This window comes from Lagopus muta, chromosome 9, assembly GCF_023343835.1.
Source record: "Lagopus muta isolate bLagMut1 chromosome 9, bLagMut1 primary, whole genome shotgun sequence".
NCBI classification, from domain to species: Eukaryota; Metazoa; Chordata; class Aves; order Galliformes; family Phasianidae; genus Lagopus; species Lagopus muta.
This window is the reverse complement of record NC_064441.1, coordinates 19,515,926-19,537,336: the sequence shown is the minus strand read 5'-3', so window position 1 is coordinate 19,537,336 and position 21,411 is coordinate 19,515,926. Positions and strand designations below refer to the sequence as shown.

The 21,411-nt window shown below is 57.7% G+C and overlaps 3 protein-coding genes across 6 annotated transcripts; 1 reads left to right on the top strand and 2 right to left on the bottom strand.

The window, feature by feature from the left end:
- Positions 1-4,806: 4,806 nt before the first annotated feature.
- On the bottom strand, positions 4,807-7,414 carry PROCR (protein C receptor). Its single transcript, XM_048954311.1, has 4 exons — positions 6,996-7,414; positions 6,658-6,894; positions 5,914-6,180; positions 4,807-5,818 (listed from the first exon to the last, which is right to left on the bottom strand). Exons 1-4 carry the CDS (start codon positions 7,048-7,050, stop codon positions 5,706-5,708), a joined length of 672 nt encoding a protein of 223 aa, XP_048810268.1. The 5' UTR covers positions 7,051-7,414; the 3' UTR covers positions 4,807-5,705.
- A 65-nt stretch (positions 7,415-7,479) lies between these two features.
- PFKL (phosphofructokinase, liver type) lies at positions 7,480-12,765 on the top strand. Its single transcript, XM_048954299.1, has 22 exons — positions 7,480-7,610; positions 7,883-7,956; positions 8,036-8,113; positions 8,193-8,382; positions 8,460-8,625; positions 8,877-8,921; positions 9,005-9,113; positions 9,224-9,319; positions 9,390-9,482; positions 9,568-9,693; positions 9,858-9,922; positions 9,998-10,061; positions 10,179-10,325; positions 10,417-10,487; positions 10,574-10,661; positions 10,783-10,935; positions 11,011-11,175; positions 11,328-11,389; positions 11,567-11,678; positions 11,754-11,853; positions 11,933-12,038; positions 12,142-12,765. The coding sequence occupies exons 1-22, from the start codon at positions 7,526-7,528 to the stop codon at positions 12,287-12,289; spliced, it is 2,343 nt and encodes a 780-aa protein (XP_048810256.1). The 5' UTR covers positions 7,480-7,525; the 3' UTR covers positions 12,290-12,765.
- A 1,980-nt stretch (positions 12,766-14,745) lies between these two features.
- On the bottom strand, positions 14,746-20,932 carry CFAP410 (cilia and flagella associated protein 410). Of its 4 annotated transcripts, none has more exons than XM_048954307.1 (8): positions 20,803-20,932; positions 19,762-19,780; positions 19,259-19,305; positions 18,271-18,500; positions 17,497-17,668; positions 17,297-17,344; positions 16,853-16,946; positions 14,746-15,792 (listed from the first exon to the last, which is right to left on the bottom strand). In XM_048954307.1, the coding sequence occupies exons 1-8, from the start codon at positions 20,877-20,879 to the stop codon at positions 15,667-15,669; spliced, it is 813 nt and encodes a 270-aa protein (XP_048810264.1). In that variant the 5' UTR covers positions 20,880-20,932; the 3' UTR covers positions 14,746-15,666. The 4 variants fall into 4 exon arrangements, with proteins under 4 accessions (XP_048810264.1, XP_048810267.1, XP_048810266.1 ...); XM_048954310.1 differs by adding an exon at positions 19,472-19,624 and having other exon boundaries at positions 18,271-19,305; positions 20,803-20,887; XM_048954309.1 differs by lacking the exon at positions 20,803-20,932 and adding an exon at positions 19,879-20,503.
- Between the last annotated feature and the right edge of the window lie 479 nt (positions 20,933-21,411).

Below are 21,411 nucleotides of genomic sequence, written 5' to 3'. Positions count from 1 at the left end.
GAGGTGGAGAGCTGTGGCATTGTGCTGCCATGGTCCAGCTGTGTCCCACCCAGCAGCAGCAGGAGCTGACGCAGTGAAAGCAGCAGCACTGGGGAGGTTTCCTGCTGGATCCTTTGTATATTTGCTTTGGCAGAACAAAGTGGGGAATTAGGGAACCCAGGGTGCAAAACCCTCAGTCTCAACTCTAGTCTTCCTCTAAGTCCTCATTAATGCTTGGTGTTAATCCTGGCTGAGACTACCTAGAGCATCAGCCTGTTTGACCTGCTGTTTCCAGGTCCCTGTAGGCAGCTCTGTGCCCCACCTCTCCCCTTGGCTCTGATTAAGAAACCTTAGATTCCAAAGGCAGGCACACCTGTTAGGGCTGCCCTGGTTCTTGTCTCAGTGTGTGCTACAAGGGTCTATTTGCTGACAGCTGCACGGCCTGCCTTCCTTCCTACCCCAACCAACATGGCCTGTGCTGCTGGTGCAAAGATAAAGCTAAAAACTAGACCCAGGTCTCAACTTCTATGTGTGAGATTTTGGCTGTGGTGAAACCCTTCCTACCCCCACCCCCAGCAGCAGGCAGTGCATTTATTCTGAGCGCAGCTCCTTCTTCCCACCGCTGCCTTTTCTTTTCATGCTAATTCTTTTCCTTCCTGTAGGATGTTTTTCCCTTTCCATTGTGGATCAGTGTTGCTCTGAGAGGCCGGTGCTGTGCCGAGCGGCAACGATAGCTGCCAAGCCACAATATTTGCCAGTGTGAGAGCAAAGCACAAATCAGCAGAGAACGGCTGCATTGTTTGTGGTGCAGGTAATTCACTGAGACGTGATCCAAGAAGAAAAAGAGAAAGAACCTCAAATCCTACCAGGCTTCCTTCCACCTTCTTTTCCCTGTTGCGTAGTGTGCAGTTGGGATTTGCTGCTGTCCCTGCCTTCAGACGAGCTCCAGGGTTTCCGTGCTGTCTTTCCAGGAAGCTGTGTGCTTTAGTGCTTGCTAGGCTATTGTTCAAATGTTCCACTTTGGGTTCTGCTCTGTTGGCAGCAGGAAAGTCCAGCACCTTCAAGGATCACAGAAGTTGTATCTGCCCCCTGTGATCCCCAGGTTCTGTGGCGATTGGTGGCTGTGAGTTACTGCCTCCTCTCTCTCAGTAAGGCTTAACCAGTGTGAGTGAGTCATAGCACACGTGGACTGCTTGATCTCACACAGCCTTGTGCAAGGCAAGGATTAGCCGTTCAGATGCAGGGATGTTCAATTCTTTTATCGAGATGCTTGTCCTCAAAATGTGCTTTTTAGAGAAGCTCTTGCTGCTTTGAGAAGGGCGTATTTTAAAAAGAAAATGGTTATTGCCTGCCAAAAACAGGATCCTGCTTTACAAAGTGAATACTTCTGATCACCTCCAAGTTGTATGTTCTTCCAGGGTCTAACCACAGGCTCCCTCAGCTCTAGTTGAAGATCCCACTGCTACCATCAGTGCTTTGTTACTCCCCCCGGCTGCATCCTGCTGGCTCTGGTTAGGCTGAGGACTCCACATCCACACCAATTCTCAGCTGTCCTGCAGACTGCCTGCTCCCTATTCCAGCAGGGAGGCCAGGAGCAGGTAACTGCAGCTCTTCTTGCCAGGCAAGTGAGTACGTTCCTCTGGCTTACTGCTTTTGAAGAGGTAACTGGGCAGATAGTCCCTTCAGTTCTTGTGGGAGAAGTATCTCTCGTAAAGCATTTGTGTAGGGAGGAAAAGGACTTCTCACTGTAAGTAGTTACGCAGTAAAGTCTAAGGAAGCACTAAGCAACACGGTGGGAATGTATTCTGCTTGGAGATGTGCAGCCTCAACTGATCAGAGGTGGATACCTGTTCTTTCTTGCTCAGCCAGCCTAGGTACTACTGCTGGTTATTTGGGCGGCTTCCCTGTCCTGCAGTGCTCATCAAAAGTAGATGATGGTGAAATCACAGTACAAGATGGCTTTTCCAGGAAGCATTGTGACAACCTGCGTGCTCTGAGGAGAGGGAAGAAACAGCTGACCCAGCAGCCTTGCCCAGTTCTCTTGTCTCTCTGAGACAGGTTTGATGCTTGCAAAGCCTTGCTGCCCACCCTAGACCAGATGCTACACTTTTGAGACCATACACAGGAGATTTTGTGCTTGGTACGTGGGTCCTTAGCAACCATGTGGCCACACAGGGCATTTGTTCCTGATGCTCTTGGCCAGGAGTGAGCAGCTGCTGCCTTATTTCTCACTACAACCAGTTAAACTGCTCGCACAGCGTCCCCTCCTCACCAAGTAAAGGCAAGGGTGAAAGTGTTCCCAAACAGCAGCTTCTCCTCCATGGAAACTTCTCTGGAAAGGTTGTGTGGGCTGGCTTTTTTTTCCCTCCACGAAGAGTTTGTTATTCTAAAATACTTATCTGTATCTAAACATATTTTTGAGAGACAGGCAGTAGAGGGGAGAGGGAACTGCCGTCCTAAAGGCGCCCAGGTTTGCAGCGTTCCTGGAATCCAGCTGTGTGAACTTATCTGGGGACCTCTGGTGTGGGGCTGGACAGAAAAGGAAGGTGAAGTGGCAGTTCCTTACTGTTGTTCTTGTAAGTGATTTTTTTAGGTGGTGTTTGGATAGCAGCCGCTCTGCTCCAATGCCACAGAGCTGAGCTGCTCACTCAGTCTTGCAAGGTTTACTCAGACCAAAGCTTGTCCCACCCAGGGACGGCCCAGCTGTGGCTGGCAGGGAGGTGCAGTAACTGCCCAACAGCTTCTGTTTGCCCAGCTGCCACATCGCTGTGCTCCGTGTTGACTGTGGCCAGAGCCCAGCTTTTGCCTCCTATTTCCTCCAGCTGTGCCAGGCACACTGACCTAGGAGGCGTTAGGAAAGAGAAGAGGGCAGTGATAGGAGCTGGACATCCTCTCTGTGGGAGGGATGTGTCAGCTCTGCCTCTTGTGCCTAAGTATTTCCAAGGATCTGCCTGCTCACCCCTGGCAGCAGGAGGCTGACAGGCAGAGGAGCCTCCTGCAGAAGGCAAATGCAGAAGTAAAAGGCACAATCATGGCAGGGTGGTGGATGAAGATCTCAGTGCTTCCAAAGATCCCCGACTCACTGGGAGTCAAAAGCACAACCGAAAAAGAAGTCCCTGTCTCTAGGAGGACTGTGCCTTATTTCTCTGAATGCAGCAAGTGTGCTCAGCCTGCTGCAGCAGCAGGGTTAAAATGGATGTCTGGAAACTGGAAATTCCACAGAGGAAAGCATCTGGGGCTGTCACAACGTGTGTGTGGCCTTTGAGGACAGTTCAGAGGAACGGGGCTGTTTAGTCCTGAGCAGCACTGATGATAGCAGTGTAGGCACTGAGTGCATAGAGTGTTTATTGTAAGGATAAACTCTTCTCGTCCTGGTGATGAGCAAAAAAAATGCAGCAGTTTGAGCTGAGGGAGACCTAAATCTGGTACCAGAAGGATGGAGGAACACCCTGTGTGTGTGGAGCAGGAGTGATGCTGTGGTGTGACCCCCAGAGGTGCTGTACAGCTCTCACTCCCACCCAGCACCTCCACCCTCAGGGTGAGTGCTGATACTGTGATCCCCAGTTCCTGGGGCAGCTCCTGGTGGCAGGCAGCCCCTTGTCTACAGGGTGAAGGACAGACAGGACACAGAGCCGCCAGCTGGGATGTGGGGCTGATGCCAAAATGCCGTTCCTCCCCAAAGGATGAGTGTGTCTTTGCTAGGCTATGTGTGCACACCCGTGGGATGCATGTGTAGGTGAAGGGGAAACCCAGTCCTAGCCTGAGGGCATCACCTTACCCACTGCAACAACACACAGCGTTAGAGGCTGGGCTGCTTATCTCAGCTGGCAGCAATAGCAGTATGAGTGATGGAAAGTATTTGGCATGTGGAGAGAAAAGCCTGGTTTGCTCTTGAGATGCTGTGGGGGGGGTTGGTGAAAGCCTCCAGGGGAGTGCAGGGTGGATAAAGTCAGGAAGAAAGGGAAAGAGCCCTGTGGTTGACAGGATACAGCTGAGGATTGGCACTTGTTCTGAGGGGGAGCACAGGGCTTGAAGGACTGGACATGGCTACCGGCTGCTGGATGATGGTAAACACTTAAGCAACAACTGGGGCCTCCCTATGTGTGAGCTGGGCTGCTGGCTGGGCCCTGCGTGCCGCTGGTGATAGTGACCCTATGATGAAGCAGTTTGAGGGTGGGCAGAAGAATTTGAGGCTGGGAGGGGTGCAGTTGTACGCCATAGCCCTTCCCTTTGTGTCATGCGTTGTTTGATATTGGTCACCATCAGGGAAATGACCCAGGGTGGCTTTGGGTGCGGTGCCCAGGGAAGGCTGTAGGGCCTGGGGACTCGAGGGCACCAGCTGTTGCCCTTTTCTCTGAGCTGGCAGAGCAGCCACATCCTGGAGCACTGCCAGAGCCTACAGACAGGGAAAAAGGCTTTTCCAGAGCTGTTATGAGCAAAGACGGCCCCAGCTGTCTAAAAGCTGATGCATTGCAGAAGCAAAACAAGCCCTGTCTTTCCAGACCCCCACGGTTTCCCAAGTCCTTGGGCTGCCACCCACCAGAGCCACCAGCTCGCTTTCTGATGTCCTGCGAGTTGCAAAACCTCTTGGAACCACGATGCGAAATCTGCCCTGCAACTCTGTGTGCACATGATGGAGACGCAGTGCTGCTGCCCTGTGCCACAAACAAACCCCTCTGCTTTCTCCCCTCCTTTCCCCCCCCCCCCCAATACATACAGCACATCTGGCCTCCCATCAGCTGAGTGCTGATGTTTGCCTCAATTGATGCTCTGGATCCCAGGACGCTTGGCTGCTGCTTCACTCTGCTGTTGCAGCCCCCTGAAGGGTGGGGGGCTGCGTGATGGAGGGTGGCCAGGGCTGCCTGGCAGCTCCAGCAGATGAGCTGTAGCCTCTTGAGAGACCTTTGTCCCCTGTTGTGGACATTGCTGTCATCTCCCATCCCACTTCTGTTCTTGCTTTCCCCTCCTCGCTGCCAAAGGGTAAGAATTTTGTGTTTGTGACCCCATCTGTGCTTTCTGTGGGCCTGCCTTGCACTGGTGTCAGCATCCTCTTTTTTTTTTTCCCCATTCCTTCACCCAGCTTTTGGGGAGCCCATGCCCATACGTGACGGCGATGAGCCCTTTAATCTGCCCAGGAGGAACCGTCTATAGTCAGCCTCAGTGTGCCATAGGGAGGTGAAGGAAAAAAAATAAATGACACCAATTGACCTCAGGGAGAAAATTGCAGCCAAACTGAGCACAAGCAGAGCAGCATGCAGTTGGGGCGAGATCAGGCAGCACGAGCCCTGCGGCCTCTCCCAAGGCTGTGCAAGCTCACTGTATGCTGCGTAACCCCCCTGCTATGCAAGAAAGTGTGACACAAGTCTGGGGGCAGAAGGGCTTTATTGCACCAGGCCCTGAAGCAGGGCTGTTCAACACGGAGATGGACGGCCACCGACGGCTCCTTTCCCAGATGTGACATCTGTCCTCCCGGCATCCATCCCCTTTCACCCCAGAGCGGCGATGAATCACGGTCTGAATTCCAACCTTCTTCACCCTTTTTGGCTTTCTTCTGACTTTCACCCCTCTCTGCATTTCGTGCATCCAGGCCAAGCGCGGTTCCGCGCCTCGGTGCGCTGTGAGCCCCATCCCTGGGGCAGGGGAACCGTCCCAGCTGGGATCCCCATGGGGTGATGCAGGGTTGGTCCCCTGTGCCCGCAGAGTGACCCAGGACAGCCATGGCTTTGCTAGCAGCTCCCTCCTGTGCACAAGAAGATGCCCACAGCCATACCCACCACCGCGGAGACCCCCAGGATCAGACCCAGCACCAGCGGGGCGTGCGAGCGGCCTCTCTGCTTCCCTGCAAGGAGCGGCAATGGTAAGTCACCCCAATTCCCAAGGGATGAGAGCCAGGAGCAGGGGGACCCCCAGCACCCCGCCGTGCCTGGCACACACCTGTGTGAGGGCTCTGAGCCCGCAGGATGTCCACACAGGTGGTGTTGAGGAAGTGCTGTAGGTTATGCGTGGTCTCAGAGTATTTCATCAGCTCCTGCCGGGCAAAAGTGGCCACCGGGTCCCTGCGTGGCCAGCGGAGCTCCCAGGTGGCGGTGGGGACATGGAAGGTGAGGAAGGCTGTTCCATTGAGGGACACCTCGTAGAAGCTGTGGGCTGTGCCATTAGGGAAGAGGCAGCAGCCCAGGCGGCAGTGCAGGATCTGGGTGTCTGTGGGATGGAGGGCATCAGGTTCCAGCTGTCCTTTGCTGCTGTAGAGCTATAGTGTGTGCACGGCCATGGCTTGTGGGCTTGCACTCGTGAGCTCCCTGCAGCTTCTTATTTGGAAATCGCACTGTGCTCAGTGAGCTCCTGGTGGCTCTCACAGGGGATGTGCTATAGGGCATGGATGTGGGGACGTGGATAGCACTGGAGATCCAGGTGCAGGAATGAATGGGGGCAAAATGGGCTCTAGGAAAGAACACGGGTACAGGGGCTGTAGGGAGAGAGATGTCAAAGCACAGCCACAGCAGCGTCCCTGTGCATGGATACAACCTCCTCACCCTCAGCATCCTGCTTCCAAGCAGTGACCCCAGGGTAAGCCCTCTGCCCGAGGGCTGCCTGCAGCTCTGGGGCTGCGTCCCCGTCCCCGAGCAGCCATCCCCAGCAGCACAGCACCACGTGCCCCCTCGCCCCGGCAGCACTCACAGTTGAGGGGCCTCTCCTTGCTGAAGACCTGCACAATGCCGCTGAAGTAGCTCAGGTAGTTGGTCACCATGTCCCGCTGCTGTGCCCAAGCTGCAGGCGGCTCCAGGGGCAGCACCTGAGTGACGTTGTGATCCTCCAGGATGTGGCTGAGCCGCCCGTCCAGCGTGGCGTTGCCCCAAAAGACAGAGCTGCCCTTGGACACCTGCGTCCACTGCAGCATGGTGAAGGCGAGCGGGGCTGGAGGGAGACGCGGATGTCACGCCAAACCTGACCCTCGTCCTCCAGCCCCGCAGTGGCCCGAGCATCCCACGGCCCCGCACGTCCCCGCAGCCCCTTACCGTCGCTCCCGGCCCCGCAGCCCAGAGCCCCGCAGAGCAGCAGCAGCCTCAGCATGGCGGGACGGGGACGGATGGGCTGCGGTGGCCCCGCGGCCGCAGTTAAGCGGTGCCGGGGAGGTGGGGCCGGGAAGGAGGAGGAGGACGCCGGGAGTCCGGCCAGGTCTCTCCCATTTCCTTCACCCACGACGCCCGCACCCTTTCGCTGCCGGACGTGGCCGTGTCAGAGTAAAGGGGACACGGTGTGCCCCGTGGCACACAGCAGTGTGACAGCCCAGCGCATGGGAAGCGATAGCGCTTCATTAATTAGTTTAGAGGCAATTATCGTGTGTGAGCATCGCAAAAACATCGCACGCGGGTCCGGCTGTCCGTCCCCGCCAGGCAGAGCGGCGCGGCACAGCGCGGGGGGGCGGAGCCTCTGCTGGGCGCGGCACCACCTGGTGGGCGTGGCCACAGATGAGGGGGGCGTGGCCTCGGAGGGGGCGCGGCCAGCGGGCGCGCGGGGCGGGACGCCGGTGCCGGGCAGCGCAGCGATGGCGGCGGCGGAGCTGGAGCGGCTGCGGATGGCGGGGGCCGGCATGGCCATCGCCGTGCTCACCAGCGGCGGCGACGCGCAAGGTGAGGCCCCGCGGAGCGGCAGAAGGCGGCGGGCGTCACCACCCGGCTCTCCTGCCGGGCGGCGAGGGTGCGGCGGGTCCGGAGTCCTCGCTGCCGCGGGGGCCTGTGGGGACGTGCTGCAGGGACGCGGGGACGTCTGGACGCGGGGCGTAGGGCGCGGGAAAATAATGGGAGTGTGGGGACGCGGGGCATCGGGATGGGCGCCCGGAGGGAGCGGTGGGTCCCCTCCTGATGCGGCGATGTCCCCGCGGTGCCACGTGTCCCCTCCGCAGGCATGAACGCCGCTGTGCGCGCCGTCACCCGCATGGGCATCTACGTGGGAGCCAAGGTCTTCCTCATCTACGAGGTCTGCCCGCCCCGCGCCCCCGCCAGCCGCCCTGCCCCCGCGCGTGGCACGCAGGGATGTCACCTCCATGTCCCCGCAGGGCTATGAGGGGCTGGTGGAAGGCGGTGACAACATCAAGCAGGCCACCTGGCTGAGCGTCTCCAACATCATCCAGCTGGTGAGCATCGCCAGGCCCCACCGGGGACACCCCGCGTGCCAAAGCGCCGTGCCACGTCCTCCGATTGTCCCCTGTGCAGGGCGGTACGGTCATCGGCAGCGCCCGCTGCAAAGCCTTCACCACGAGGCAGGGCCGCCTGCGCGCCGCCCGCAACCTGGTGGAGCACGGCATCACCAACCTCTGCGTCATCGGCGGCGACGGCAGCCTGACGGGTGCCGACATCTTCCGCGCCGAGTGGGCCGGGCTGCTGGATGAGCTGCTGCGCGACGGTGAGTGATGTGGGACGCGATGGGTAGCAATGAGCCAAAGCCAGAGCTCAACCCAAAGCGTGGGGCGTCGGGCGCAGGGCTGATCAGCGAGGAGGTGGCGAAGGCCAACGGGCGGCTCAATGTGGTGGGCTTGGTGGGCTCCATCGACAACGACTTCTGCGGCACCGACATGACCATCGGCACCGACTCGGCGCTGCATCGCATCATGGAGGTGATCGACGCCATCACCACCACGGCGCAGAGGTGAGACTGCTGGCCTCAGCGCCTGCATAGCTCCCACCCTCCTCATCCTCCTCACCTTCGTCCCTTGGCTATCATAGAATCATTAAGGTTGGAAATGGCCTCTAAGTTCATCAAGTCCAACTTCCGTCCCACCCACCCCACCGTGCCCACTCATAGGCCCATTAAGGTTGTAAACGACCTCTAAGGTTATCCAACCGTTGACTCGTCCCCGCCGTGCCCACTCACTGTGTCCCTAAACTGTGTTGTTGCAGCCACCAGAGGACGTTCGTGCTGGAGGTGATGGGCCGCCACTGCGGGTGAGGACACCAGGTGGAGTGGGGGCTTTCTGAGGCATTTCAGGCCCTTGGGGACACTGGGGTGCCACCATCGCTCCCTGCAGGTACCTGGCGCTGGTGTCTGGGCTGGCCTCGGGGGCCGACTGGCTCTTCATCCCCGAATCCCCCCCAGAGGATGGCTGGGAGGATCTGATGTGCGAGCGGCTCGGGGAGGTGAGGGGCCCATCCCTACCATGGGGACACAAGGAGGATCCCGGCTTGTGGCCAGGATGCACTCAGCTGGCACAAATTTTGGCTAAGCTGCCATGCCCTTTGCTCCCCAGACCCGCAGCCGAGGGTCACGGCTCAACATCATCATCATCGCGGAGGGGGCCATTGACCGCAACGGCAAGCCCATCTCCTCCAACTACGTCAAAGACGTAAGGCTCACCCCACTGCCAGCTCCCATAGCCAGGCCCTGCCTGCTCTGACAGCCTCTCCGCCCTACAGCTGGTGGTGCAGCGCCTGGGCTTTGACACACGTGTCACCGTGCTGGGCCACGTGCAGCGTGGCGGGACGCCCTCCGCCTTCGACCGTGTGCTGGTGGGTGCCCGGGGCTGCGGGATGAGAACAGAAGGTAAGAGAAGGACTTTGTCATCACCCAAGGGGTGCCTCCGACTCGCTACAGAGCAGCAAGATGGGGATGGAGGCGGTGATGGCGCTGCTGGAGGCCACCCCGGACACCCCCGCCTGCGTGGTGAGCCTGTCAGGGAACCAGTCGGTGCGGCTGCCGCTGATGGAGTGCGTCCAGGTGGTGAGTGCATGGTGGCACTGGGGGGTGCAGAGCCGGTGGTGGCATCTCCATGGGGCTGTTGGCAGCTCCATGGGGCTGGTGGCACCTCTGCTGAGTGGGCGTTAGGGCATCCCACTGTTGTCACCCCTCGTGCGGGTGTCGCAGTGCTGCATCTCTCCCCCAAGACGAAGGACGTGCAGAAGGCCATGGATGAGAAGAGGTTTGATGAGGCAATCCAGCTCCGTGGGAGGTGAGCCACCATGGGGTGACCGGGGAGGCCTGCTGGAACAGAGGTTCTCCTCTAGAGCTGCTGCTGTCCTTGCAGGAGCTTTGAGAACAACTGGAACATCTATAAACTGTTGGCACACCAGAAGCCAGCGCAGGAGAAGGTAAGTCAGGGTGCCACACTGTCCTTTCCATCATCCCCTCGATTCTAAGGAGGATGGTGCTGTTCCCCTCCTGGTGGCCGTGCCACCATCCCAACCACACGGCTGCTGTCCCTGCAGAGCCCCTTCAGCCTGGCCATCCTGAACGTGGGGGCCCCTGCTGCCGGCATGAACGCGGCCGTGCGCTCAGCTGTGCGCATCAGCATCTGCCGTGGCCACACCGTCTATGCGGTGAGCGATGGCTTTGAGGGCTTGGCCAAGGGACAGGTGAGCATGCGGGCACCAAAAGCCCCAGGGGGCTCTGATTGGGGTGGGCAGGGTTGTCCCCTGCTCCAGAATTGAGCGCTGCTTCCTGCAGATCCGCGAGGTGGGCTGGCATGACGTGGCAGGCTGGCTGGGACGCGGCGGGTCCATGCTAGGCACCAAGCGGTGAGTGGCCCGTGGCTGTGCCACAAGGGACGCTGCTGTACATGGGCTTCTCAGGGGCCTCAGCGCAGGGTCTTTCCCCCTTGCAGGACTCTGCCCAAGACTTGCATGGAAAAGATCGTGGAGAACGTGCGGAAATTCAACATCCAAGCTCTGCTGGTCATCGGTGGCTTTGAGGTACGGGGAAACACTGAATGTAGAAGGTGCCCATCACTGCATCTCCCACACCTGATGGGCCCATCCTGGCCCCGGGTGGTGGGGTGAGGTGGGACCCCGCTGACAGCCATGCCCACGGCAGGCATACGAGGGGGTGCTGCAGCTGGTTGAAGCCCGTGGGCAGTATGAGGAGCTCTGCATCATCATGTGTGTCATCCCCGCCACCATCAGCAACAACGTGCCCGGCACCGACTTCAGCCTGGGCTCGGACACAGCCGTCAATGCAGCCATGGAGGTGAGGGGCAGGCGGTGAGGTGGGAGCACCGCGCCGTATGAATGCGGCCCTGTGACCGGCGTTGTCCCTTTACAGAGCTGTGACCGCATCAAGCAGTCAGCGTCGGGCACCAAGCGCCGCGTCTTCATCGTGGAGACCATGGGAGGTTACTGTGGGTATCTGTCCACCGTCACCGGCATCGCCGTGGGTGCCGATGCTGCCTATGTGTATGAAGACCCTTTCACCATCCATGACCTGAAGGTGAGTGGCCCTCGGTACCCCAGCAGCACCGTTTTGGTGGGGAAAAAAGGTGGGCAGTGGAATTGGGGAGAGCTGCGGATGAGATGTGGTGGGGTTGGGGGAACATGGGGTGGATGTGGAAGGCAGGGGACACGCTGGGGTTCGTCTTGCAGGCCAACGTGGAGCACCTGACGGACAAAATGAAGACAGACATCCAGAGAGGGCTGGTGCTGCGGTGAGTCCTAACTCATAGAATCATTGAGGTTGGAAAAGACCTCTGAGATCCCCAGGGCCAACCCCAGCCCACCATGCCCACTGACCACGTCCTTCAGTGCCGCATCTCCGTGGCTCTGGAACACCTCCAGGGACGGTGACTCCCACCTCACCCCATCCCTTCTCTCTGCTCCCCCAGCAATGAGAAGTGCCACGAGCACTACACCACCGAGTTCCTCTACAACCTCTACTCCTCTGAGGGCAAGGGCATCTTCGACTGCAGGATCAATGTCCTGGGCCACCTCCAGCAGGTACAGGGTTGGGAAGGCCACCAGCACCAGGCCTTGTCCCACAGGGACATGACCTCAGCTTTTCTCTGTCCCTAGGGTGGAGCCCCGACCCCCTTTGATCGCAACTACGGGACCAAGCTGGGCGTGAAGGCCGTGCTGTGGATGTCAGAGAAGCTGCAGGAGGCGTACCGCAAGGGTGGGCCCGGGGCTGGGGGCGCTGGTCGCAGCACGGCCGCTGTGCCTGCTGCCAGCTGATGACAGTGTGTCCCCTGCAGGGCGTGTGTTTGCCAACTCGGCTGATTCCGCCTGTGTCATTGGCCTGAGGAAGAAGGTGGTGGCCTTCAGCCCTGTGACGGAGCTCAAGAAAGTCACTGATTTTGAGTAAGTGCCCATCTGCTGACCACGGCTCCCCCAGGCTTTCCAAAACTCAGGGGCGAGGGCCGCTGTGCCCAGGGCCACTGGAGAGCCGTGTCCCACTTTGCAGGCACCGGCTGCCCCAGGAGCAGTGGTGGCTGAACCTGCGACTGATGCTGAAGATGCTGGCCAACTACCAGATCAGCCTGACCGAGTACATCTCGGGGAAGATGGAGCACGTCACCCGGCGCACGCTCAGCATCGAGAAGGGCTTCTAGTGGCCATCCCTGATGCGTCCTTCCCAGACCCTGCCTGAAATTGCTGCTCCTCGGGGCCGGTCACTGTGCAGATGTGGGGATGGGGGGCTTCCCTGTGCTTGGCTGCGCAGCCCGGCCCTGAAATCATCCTCTTCTAGTTTATTATTTAATGATGGGGTACTCCTGATTCCTTATGTCATGGCTTGATAGCCCAAACCAATCGCTGCTTTTAGCCGACGACCCCGCGCGGGAGGGGAGCGGAGGAGATGGGGTGCAGTGCCACAATAGGCACAGGGCACCGGTCCTGGCAGTCCCCCTGTCCCCGACCACCCTGCATGACGCTTGGCTGTCGCGACCACCGCCACGTGGCCCTTGGTGCCACCAGCAGGGCCGTGCCCGTCGTCTCACCGCCGCTCCATGACCCCACCATGTCTCACCATCGCGGCGTCGCTTGTGTCTTAGAGATAAAACCTGCTGGAGCCAATGCTGCGTCAGCGCGTGCTCATTGCGGTGCCATGGGGAGGACTGGAGGCCGTGTCCCCACGGGGTGTGCACTGAGATGGGGGCACCGTCCTGTGCTGTTCCAGGGAGGGGGTGTGAGAAAGCTGAGCCGCAGACAGCTTGCCAGAGCCCAACTCATAGCTGGGACGTTTCCCTCTCTGTGCAGCCCCAAGCTGGGGTCCTGGGAGAAAAGGACCACAGGCAGCCTTCCATGCGTGACTCCTTCCAGAATGCACAAAGTCCGTGTCCCTCTGCGAGGAGACCTCTCAACCCTGGAGGAAAACTGCATCTCCTAGGGTTTGGTTCCCACCTTCAAGGGAAGTTCAAAGCGGATGGGTCATGGTGATGCACGTGGTTTTCACGCAGTTTCTCAGGGCAGCTGCCAAGCTCCTTGGCCCTGGCTCACGGTTCTGGGACTTAGCTGTGCTCAGATGATGCCAGACAATTCATTTCCCAGGACTACTTCCTCCCAGAGCCAGACTGACGAACATCAGCATCATGGGGACGTGTCACAGTCGTAGGGTTTGGACAGAGCTGGGGTTTTTTTCCATTGAGTTGTCCCCAGTGTGGAGGCCCCTTTGATTTTAAGGGCAACAGTGCTATTCCCCTACTGGCTGCAGCACTTATTTTAGGTTCTGGACAGAGATAGTGACCACATAATCCCTGCCAGAGCTGAGTGCAGAGAAACAGCAGAACTTGATGAAGGAAACATAGCAGCTTTTCCCTGGTGATGCCTGCCCTGGGGACTGCAGGCACAGCTCACACCACTCCTGGCAATGAGGGGGTGGAAAGTAGGTTCCTCCGCTGCCCCATGCTGATTTTGGGGAGCCCATCCCACTCCTCAACAGGACCCCAGAAACTCGGTGACCATCCAGCCCAGCCACAGACACCATGTCCACATGGACACCGAGCATCACACAGGGGAAGGAAGGCCACTGACAAAGATGCTGTGAGGTGGCAGAGGGGGCACTTGGCAGCAGCAGCAGCAGCAGCAGCCAAGAATGACAAGCACGGCACGTAGGCGGAGAGCTCTGGTGGGGATTAACAGCCTGACTGCTGTGAGCTGAGAAAAAAGGAGCTGCGCCAGAGCGGCCCCAGGCCACGCTCAGCACTCCAGCAGCCACCACCAGCCCCGTGAGGAGCCATGATGCTTGCTCCAGACACTCCCCTCCCAGCAAAATGGGGGGCTCCAGGCCGTGGGGTGTCTGCCAACACTCTCCAGCAGCTGTTCCCACGATCCCCAGTGCAGAAAGGTGCAAATTCTGCCACCAAGCAGCTGCTGAGGCAGCCTTAACCTCTGCACAAGGGCAGGATGCAAACAAGATGCCGAGTAAGTCTCTGGGGCCTGGCTGTCAGGGCAAGACCAGTATATTATAAATGACACTGACCAGTTCAACGCAGCTGGGCTTAACACAGGAGGCAAGAACTAGGTCATCTGAACTGCAGTCCTCACCCAGAGGGACACACTGTGCCCCCTCATCCCAAGGCCACATAGCTGTGCTTGCGTGCAGGGGGCTGCCCACGCCCCCAAGGAGCATTCCCATCAGCACAACCCACTGCAAGGCCTTGGGTGCCCACACACACGCAGGGAGCAGAGCCACAACCACCCCGGGCCCTGCAGAGAATCACACCGAGGGCTGTGCCCCCCCTTTGCAGGCTTTGCATCTCTGCACCAAGCCCTGCTCACAGTGCCGTTGCTCCCTGCAGCTCAGCTGCAGACAGGCTGCTGCAGAGAGCTGCCCCAGTAGCAAAGCACCTTTGCAAAGCAGGGAGGTGCAGCAGTTCTGGTCATGAGCAGCACAGCAGTCAGATGAAGCATTTCACAGTCAGTGAAGCGGGATGGAGCAGGGGCCAACAGCTGCCCTCCGGCTTCACAGGGCTCACAATGGGAGCTGTGACCCAGAAGTAACACAGCAATGCCCAGAGTCAGTCGTTCTCACCACGGTTGCTGAGCCCCAGGCACAACTCATAGGTCCTACAGGGAAAATGGCTTTTATTTGCTATGACACAATGTTTCAAATGGTATTTAACAGCTTGGTAAAATTTTTCTGAATTCAGCTTTTTCAGTTAAGCACCACCCTTGATTCCTGTGCATTTGAACAGTAATGCTTGGCTCATTTTCTCCCCAAATGCACAGGGATATTTTGCTCCGAGGTTACAATTTCCTTAGGCTGCTCTAATGCCTGCGAGGGCATGCAGGGGCGAAACTACAGCTGAGCATTCAGGATTTGCTGTTTCACCCAGGCTGAATCAAGGTCTTCTTTGGGCCACCTGACCACCAAGTCAGATGCTGCTTGTACTAACAAGGCCAAAAGAAACCAGGAGTTTAAGATAAATTAAGAATTTGACATTGACCTTCACCATCTGTACCAGAGAGTTCTTGAAAATCCTTTAGGCAGCGTCTTTCCAAGATTCAAACAAACCTTTGTGAGAGAAGCTGCCTTCAGAGCCTGCTCTACGCAGACCCAGAATGACAACTGGCCAAGAGCTCGGCCAACAGGGAGCAGTGGGACTTCTGGCTGCTGTCAGGCTTTGCCAACCCCTTCATTTGCAGAGCACAGCAGCACCTCTGCCCACAGCCCCGCTAGCTTTTTCTCGTTGATCCCGCTGTGGCTCCCATCGAATGACCCCAGTGACAGGACGCACACACAGCAGCAGAGCCTGCCACGCCAGCAGGAAAGCTCCCGAGAGGCAGATCCCGCCAACGTGATGCACGCAGCCAGGGGCAATGTCAGGAGAGCTAAAGGGGCACTTTCACTCAGCCAGCATCGCCCCATCCGCAGGGGAAGTGCGGTGGAACGTGCTGAGCCAGGCATGTATGGGCAGAGTGGTGCTGCTGGGCTGGGGCCGAGCTGCCCGCCTCACCGAATGCCCCAGGGAGGACACGGCACACACCCTCACTCCTCCTGCAGCTCCCTCTTCCGAAAGGCCTGCAGTCTCCTCCCCACTGTCTCCTGGACGACCTCCAGACCCTCTGCGTCCAGTTCCTTCGTGAGTAGCAGGATGGCACTCAGCACGTTGTTCTGCCAGGATGAGACAGACGCTGCTTTATACAAGCACGTTAATGCCGGCCCAGAGAAGGGGAGCACTCGGTTTTCGAGTTGCTGCTCCTTCTAGGGACTTCATCACCTGCACCTACAGGGACAAACCAACCCCCCTGAGGCCCTGAGGGGCAGAGGCTGCCTTGGAGAAGAGTAACTGGAACGCAGGACAAACTCGTCCACCCAGTCCTGCATAGAGTGCCCGCACACCTCTGGCTCCTGCAGGGAAAAGGGCGCTCAACTGAGCAGCTGTCCTTCCCCAGTGTGACTGCATGAAGGGTGAGGAAAGGACCTGCCCCCACTCTGATCTGAGCAACAGCAAGATAACAGCGAAAACAGGAGCTGGACAGAACCTTTGAAGGTCCCCAGCTCAGCCTCCCACCAAAGTAGGACTGCTGCCAACACCAGAACGTGGCTCTGTCAAACCATGCCATGAAAAACTCCAGAGGGAGATTCCACAACCTCTCTAGACACCTTTTAGGGGAAAACTTTTTTCCTAATGTCCAACTTGAAGCTCCACAGCTGCAGTCTGTGGCCACATCCCCTTAATTTTTATTTTGCCAGAAAAAAAATAAAAAGAGGAAAAAAGCCAGGGCCTGCGGTAGTGCTCTTGGTACTGTAAAGGAAGCTTAAAGCATGAATGAACAAGAGAATGCAGACAACAAATTTTGGAATGAGGCAGAACATGGCCTAGATCCTCACTCTGGCCCTTCCTATGCCAATTGCAGCGATGGCACTGAGCCCAGAATACAGCAGCTCCCAGCTGCACAGCCAAGATCCACGAGGTTCATCTGGGGCGACATCACCGAGGGGGCTGAAGAAGCACCTAAGCTCTCAATTCAGCATCCTCCCGCTCACCAGCTGCATTTCAGCTGCTGCCCACCTCTGACGTGCTCTCAGCACAGTGCAGGGACACACGTGCCCGTGGGCAGACAGATGGAGAGCACAAACCTCATCAGGCATTCTCTGCACGCAGGGGAAAATAAAAGCACTGCATGGCATCTTGAAGATGAAAAGCAATTTGGTGTTGAAAGATACTCACTCTTGTATTTTGGCTACAGTCCGTCTCTTGAGGTGAGAAGGAGGAAAATTTATCCCTAGGAACAGGCTTCATACCAAGCTGCTCTCGGATTTTGCTGAAAAAAGGGAGAAGAGCAAACGTTACAATAACCAGATGGCAAAACCTTGCTCTGCCAGGCCAAACTTCTAGTCACCAGCAGCCACCCAACAAGTATCTAGCCAAGGGATTAAAAGCACATCTCCACACACACCTCAGCTGCCTACAAATACAGAAGCCTGAGCAAAACCATAGTGAGAACCTCACAGAGACAGGACGTAAGCAGGCAATGCACCACAAGGAGGCTGCTCCCAGCCGTGGGACTGGGAACTGACTGCATCACAGTGCACTCCAACACGTGCACGGTGCCGACAAGCACCAAAGCATGCTGCAGGGGAGCTAAGGAGGAGCAGGCCAGAGCTCACCCACCTTTGTCTGCACATGCAGCTGCCAGCAAGCACCCCGCTACAGCACAGCCTGTTTGGCAGATAGAGAATCAGACCCGGCACAGCTAACTGGAACAACAGAATCTGCACCCGCTGCAGGGCTGGCCCACAGAGGATGGGGCTTGGCTGGCAGGGTCCTATCATGCTACCCACAAGTCCAGCTCAGGAGCCCTAACATCTCACTTGGTCTCCTCCAAACCGAAGCTCAGCAGCTCGCTCTCAGTCTCCATTGTGGATTCGGCAGCACTGGACTCTGTGGATGCGGAGCAGCCGTTCTCCATGCTCCTCCTGGCTGGTGGGGCCGTGATTTCCTCCCCATCAACCATGGCCTGGGACAGCTCTTCCTCTGTCACGGCTGTGAAAGCAAAAACAACAGCCTGGAGCCATTTGTTTGCAACGAACTCCAGCAGCCCACAAAGACACTGCCTGTGATCAGGAATGTGCTGCTGCTGCAGAGCTACGCGGGCAGAATTTCGCCCAACAATCCTGCTTTGTAGAGGCCTTTTGCTTTCACTCCCCTGCGCAAGAGAAGAGTGGCCGTCTCTTAAAAGGAGAAAGATATCAGGCGGGGATGCAAAGATGCTCTGCAGGCTCCAAAAGCCACCAAATTACTGCTAGCAGGTAGAAAAGCTCTTTCTATAACCGCAGATTCAATTACAGAATCCTTTTTTTTTGCCAGAGCAAAGGAGAAAGCTCTGAAAAACCGCTAATGAACGGTACAGTCTCAGCTCTAATGAGCTTCTTTCAGCCCAGCTAGCACTAACCCTGGCACTGCAGAGCATTGGGAGCAATGGTTCTACAGAGGGGACTTTCGACCTCCAATAGATCCTGCCTGCCTGCACACCTGCACCACGTCTCCCCACCACAAAGAACCAAGGACACCTGAACAAGAGGCACCAGCACATCAGTGGTTTCCAGTTCACCTTGCCCAGGGCTCATTTCCCTGCCAGCACCCACCTTGATTATCCAGCTTCTGCAGGCTGGGGAGGTTGCGGAGCACCGTCATCCTGTAGCGGTGGGGGTCCGAGCCACAGCAGGGGTTTTCAGACAGCCACAGGACCCTCAGCCGGGGCAGGTTTTTGAGGTAGAAGAGCTCATTCAGGCTTGCTATGTTGTTCTTCCTCAGGTAGAGCTCGCTCAGATTCTGGCACTGGTTCAGCGGCTCGAGGTCTGAGATGCCATTCAGGCTGCAGAGAGAGCACAGGCTCAGCCCACCCCTCCTCATTGTGCCCTAAGTGGTGAGCAGGGTCCCTGAAGCACGCAGCTTTTCAGCCCCTTTTTCTGCATCAGCTTCACTGAGAAGCCTCACACCGACACAGCGAGGGCGGTGTTCAGGAGCCTACGGCTTTGCACAGAACAAAAAGATGGCATTTCATCTTTGTAAACAGAGGGAGGAATTAAAAAAGCAGGCGCTGCTCTCTGCTGAAGATGACAAACAGCTTTTGCTTCCCCCAACCATGCATCACACTGATGCCCTTTTCTCTAGCAGCTCAAGCTGAAGGAGAACCCACAGAAGATTCCCAAGCTGAAGGAGAACCCCCAGAAGATTCCCAAGCTGAAAAGCTCAATTTCAAAGATAGCAGAAGCTCCACATGAGATGGCAGAAATGTGGAGCTTGGAGAGATCCAAGCATTTCAACCAGCCTTCTGCAAACTGGCTTCATGTGGAGGCCCAGAAAATCCCATTTAAATCATGGAAAATGACAGAAGGAGCAAAAACCCTACGACATTTTAGTCCCTCTCAGAACAAATAGCAATGGGACAGGTGCAGAGGAGCGTGCTGAAGGATAAGCATTTCCACATCTCTGCTGCTTGAGAAAAGAGGCGAGGAGAGGCTGTCAGCTTGGAGACACACTCTAAGAGGCAGCACCAAACCAAATGCCAGGACACAGGTGTGTGGAACACGTGATCTCCACTCTTTCCAAGGCCAGCAGCTTGGGATTCACCTGAATGTGATCACCTCAACGTTGGGCAGATCCCGGCATATCGATATCTATGCAGGAAGAGATAGAAACATTAAACTGCACTCCCAAGAGGAAAAAACAAAAACAAAGCAAAACATAATAACAAAAACCACAGCAGTTTAAGCCACGCACAAATAAGATAAAAGTAAGAGCAGGAATCCGGGTTGCTTCAATCTAACCCAAGCTTAGCACCACCTGAGGGATTTGCTGCCAGAGCCAGCACAGAATCAGCAGAGCCTCCACCCTTTGCACCCTGCCAGCATCTCACTGCTCTTCTTTCCAGTAGCTCTGCCGTCCTTACGCTGCTTTCTAGGAAGGATCCATCCCTCTCACCCGGACATCCCTTCCCTGCAGTGCAGATGTGCCTATGAGCCCAAATCCTGCACCGCCAGGGGAGCACAAGGCCCCAGTACCCTCCCAGTGCCAGTTCTCTCCAGGTACAGGGGATTGATGAGATGAGCAGATGGCAGCACGGTGGTACTTACATCGGTGAGGCGGCTGCCCCTGTGGGAGAAAAGAGCTATCACTGCATTGGCCTTGGCCACAACCTCCCATATGCTATGCCCTCACCCCAGCAGCAGGCCTGGGCCTATCCCACACACCTCTGCCTCATCTCCACTGTCCCCTCCAGGGCTGCTGTGCACAGGCCTGCCTGGGACCTCAAGGCTGCTCAGCACTCACCAGCCTTGCCTGTCTCCAAACCCTAGGCCTGTTTATCCCTTCCCAATGCCCTGCTTGTCCCTATCCCTAGGCCTGTCCTTGCCATTGCAAACCCTAGCTCTGTCCCCAAACCCTACCCCTCCCCAATGCCCTACCTGTCCCCATCCCTAGGCCTGTCCTTCCCACTGCAAGGCCCTGCCTGTCCCCACCCTTAGGCCTGTCCCTTCCATTGCAAGCCTCTGCCTGCCCCCAAACCCCAGCCCTGTCCCCATTGCCCTGCCTGTCCCTATTCCTAGGTCTGTCCCTTCCATTGCAAGCCTCTGTCTGTCCCCAAACCCTAGCCCTGTCCCCAATGCCCTGCCTGTCCCCATCCCTAGCCCTGTCTCCTGCCTCTAGCCCTGCCTACCCCTCCTCAGTGCTCTGCCTGTCCTCATCCCTAAGCCTGTCCTTTCCATTACAAGGCCCTGCCTGTCCCTTGCCCTAGTCCTGCCTATCCCTCCCCAACTCCCAGCTGGTCCCCATCTCTAGCCCTGTCCTTTCTACTGCAAGCCTCTGCCTGTCCCCAAACCCTAGCCCCGCCCCTAGCCCTGCCTACCCCTCCCTAATGCCCTGCCTACCCCTCCCCACTGCCCTGCTTGCCCCATGCCTAGGCCTGTCCCTTCCATTGCAAGGCCTTGCCTGTCCCCTGCCCTAGCCCTGCCTACCCCTCCGCAACGCCCTGCCTGCCTCCAGCCCTGTGCCCGTCCCTCCCACTTCAAGGCCCTGCCTGCCCCCATCCCCACGTATACCCATCCCACGGCAAGGCCCCTCTTGTCCCTATCCCCCGCCCTGTCCCTATCCCCACACCCCCCATCCCAGGCCCCCACCAGCAGTTCAGCCGCCGGACCCCATCGAGCGCGACGGCCTTGGCCCGGGCCAGCACGGCCGCCCGGCTCAGCCTCATGGCCGGGCCCCGCGGTCGCTAAGGGCGGGGCGGCTGCCAGCATTGGCTCCTCCCGGCCGGGGCGGAGCAGGGCAGGCCGCAGAGCTTAGGAAATGTAAAAACCGCCGAATCTGTGGAAAAATCCAGTCCCCTGAGTAACGCAGGGCGAAGAAAATGATTGCTTTGACGACAGTGCCACTGACCGCGCTGTACCGTTACAAAGCCCTGAGGCAGAGCCCGGGAAAAGCAGCGCTGCTGTGAGGGAACCGTTCGGCGGTGCTGTGCTGCCCTCGCGTGGCTATTTTGGAAGTAGACCCATTTCCACCACTGAAGCAGGGCTCTTGGGCTGATTGTTTCCCCGGAGAGCGCAGTGATTTTTACAGCTGTTTCCTCACCGCTTGGAAACGTTCACTTAAAGCGGCTGAGGTGAGCTGGGGAGCCCTAAGGCATTGCCATCTCGGGGCCCTAGCAGCACTGCGAGTGGCGAGCAGTACTTGTCACAGTGCGGAAACAGAAGAGCAGCGCTGGACGCTGTGGGGGCACCGTGCACTAA

Bases quoted from the DNA above. Each gene is read 5' to 3' on its own strand.
- PFKL (XM_048954299.1), top strand. From the start codon at position 7,526: ATGGCGGCGGCGGAGCTGGAGCGGCTGCGGATGGCGGGGGCCGGCATG. The intron at 8,114-8,192 runs GTGAGCATCGCC...TCCCCTGTGCAG, and splicing joins TCTCCAACATCATCCAGCTG to GGCGGTACGGTCATCGGCAG. The intron at 8,626-8,876 runs GTGAGACTGCTG...GTGTTGTTGCAG, and splicing joins ATCACCACCACGGCGCAGAG to CCACCAGAGGACGTTCGTGC.
- CFAP410 (XM_048954307.1), bottom strand. From the start codon at position 20,879: ATGAGGCTGAGCCGGGCGGCCGTGCTGGCCCGGGCCAAGGCCGTCGCG. The intron at 17,345-17,496 runs GTGAGATGTTAG...TCTGCCAAACAG, and splicing joins TTCGGTTTGGAGGAGACCAA to GCTGTGCTGTAGCGGGGTGC. The intron at 16,947-17,296 runs GTGGGTGAGCTC...CCCTTTTTTCAG, and splicing joins AGCTGCATGTGCAGACAAAG to CAAAATCCGAGAGCAGCTTG.
- PROCR (XM_048954311.1), bottom strand. From the start codon at position 7,050: ATGCTGAGGCTGCTGCTGCTCTGCGGGGCTCTGGGCTGCGGGGCCGGG. The intron at 6,895-6,995 runs GTAAGGGGCTGC...GTCTCCCTCCAG, and splicing joins CTGCGGGGCCGGGAGCGACG to CCCCGCTCGCCTTCACCATG. The intron at 5,819-5,913 runs GTGTGTGCCAGG...CGCTCCTTGCAG, and splicing joins GGCTCAGAGCCCTCACACAG to GGAAGCAGAGAGGCCGCTCG.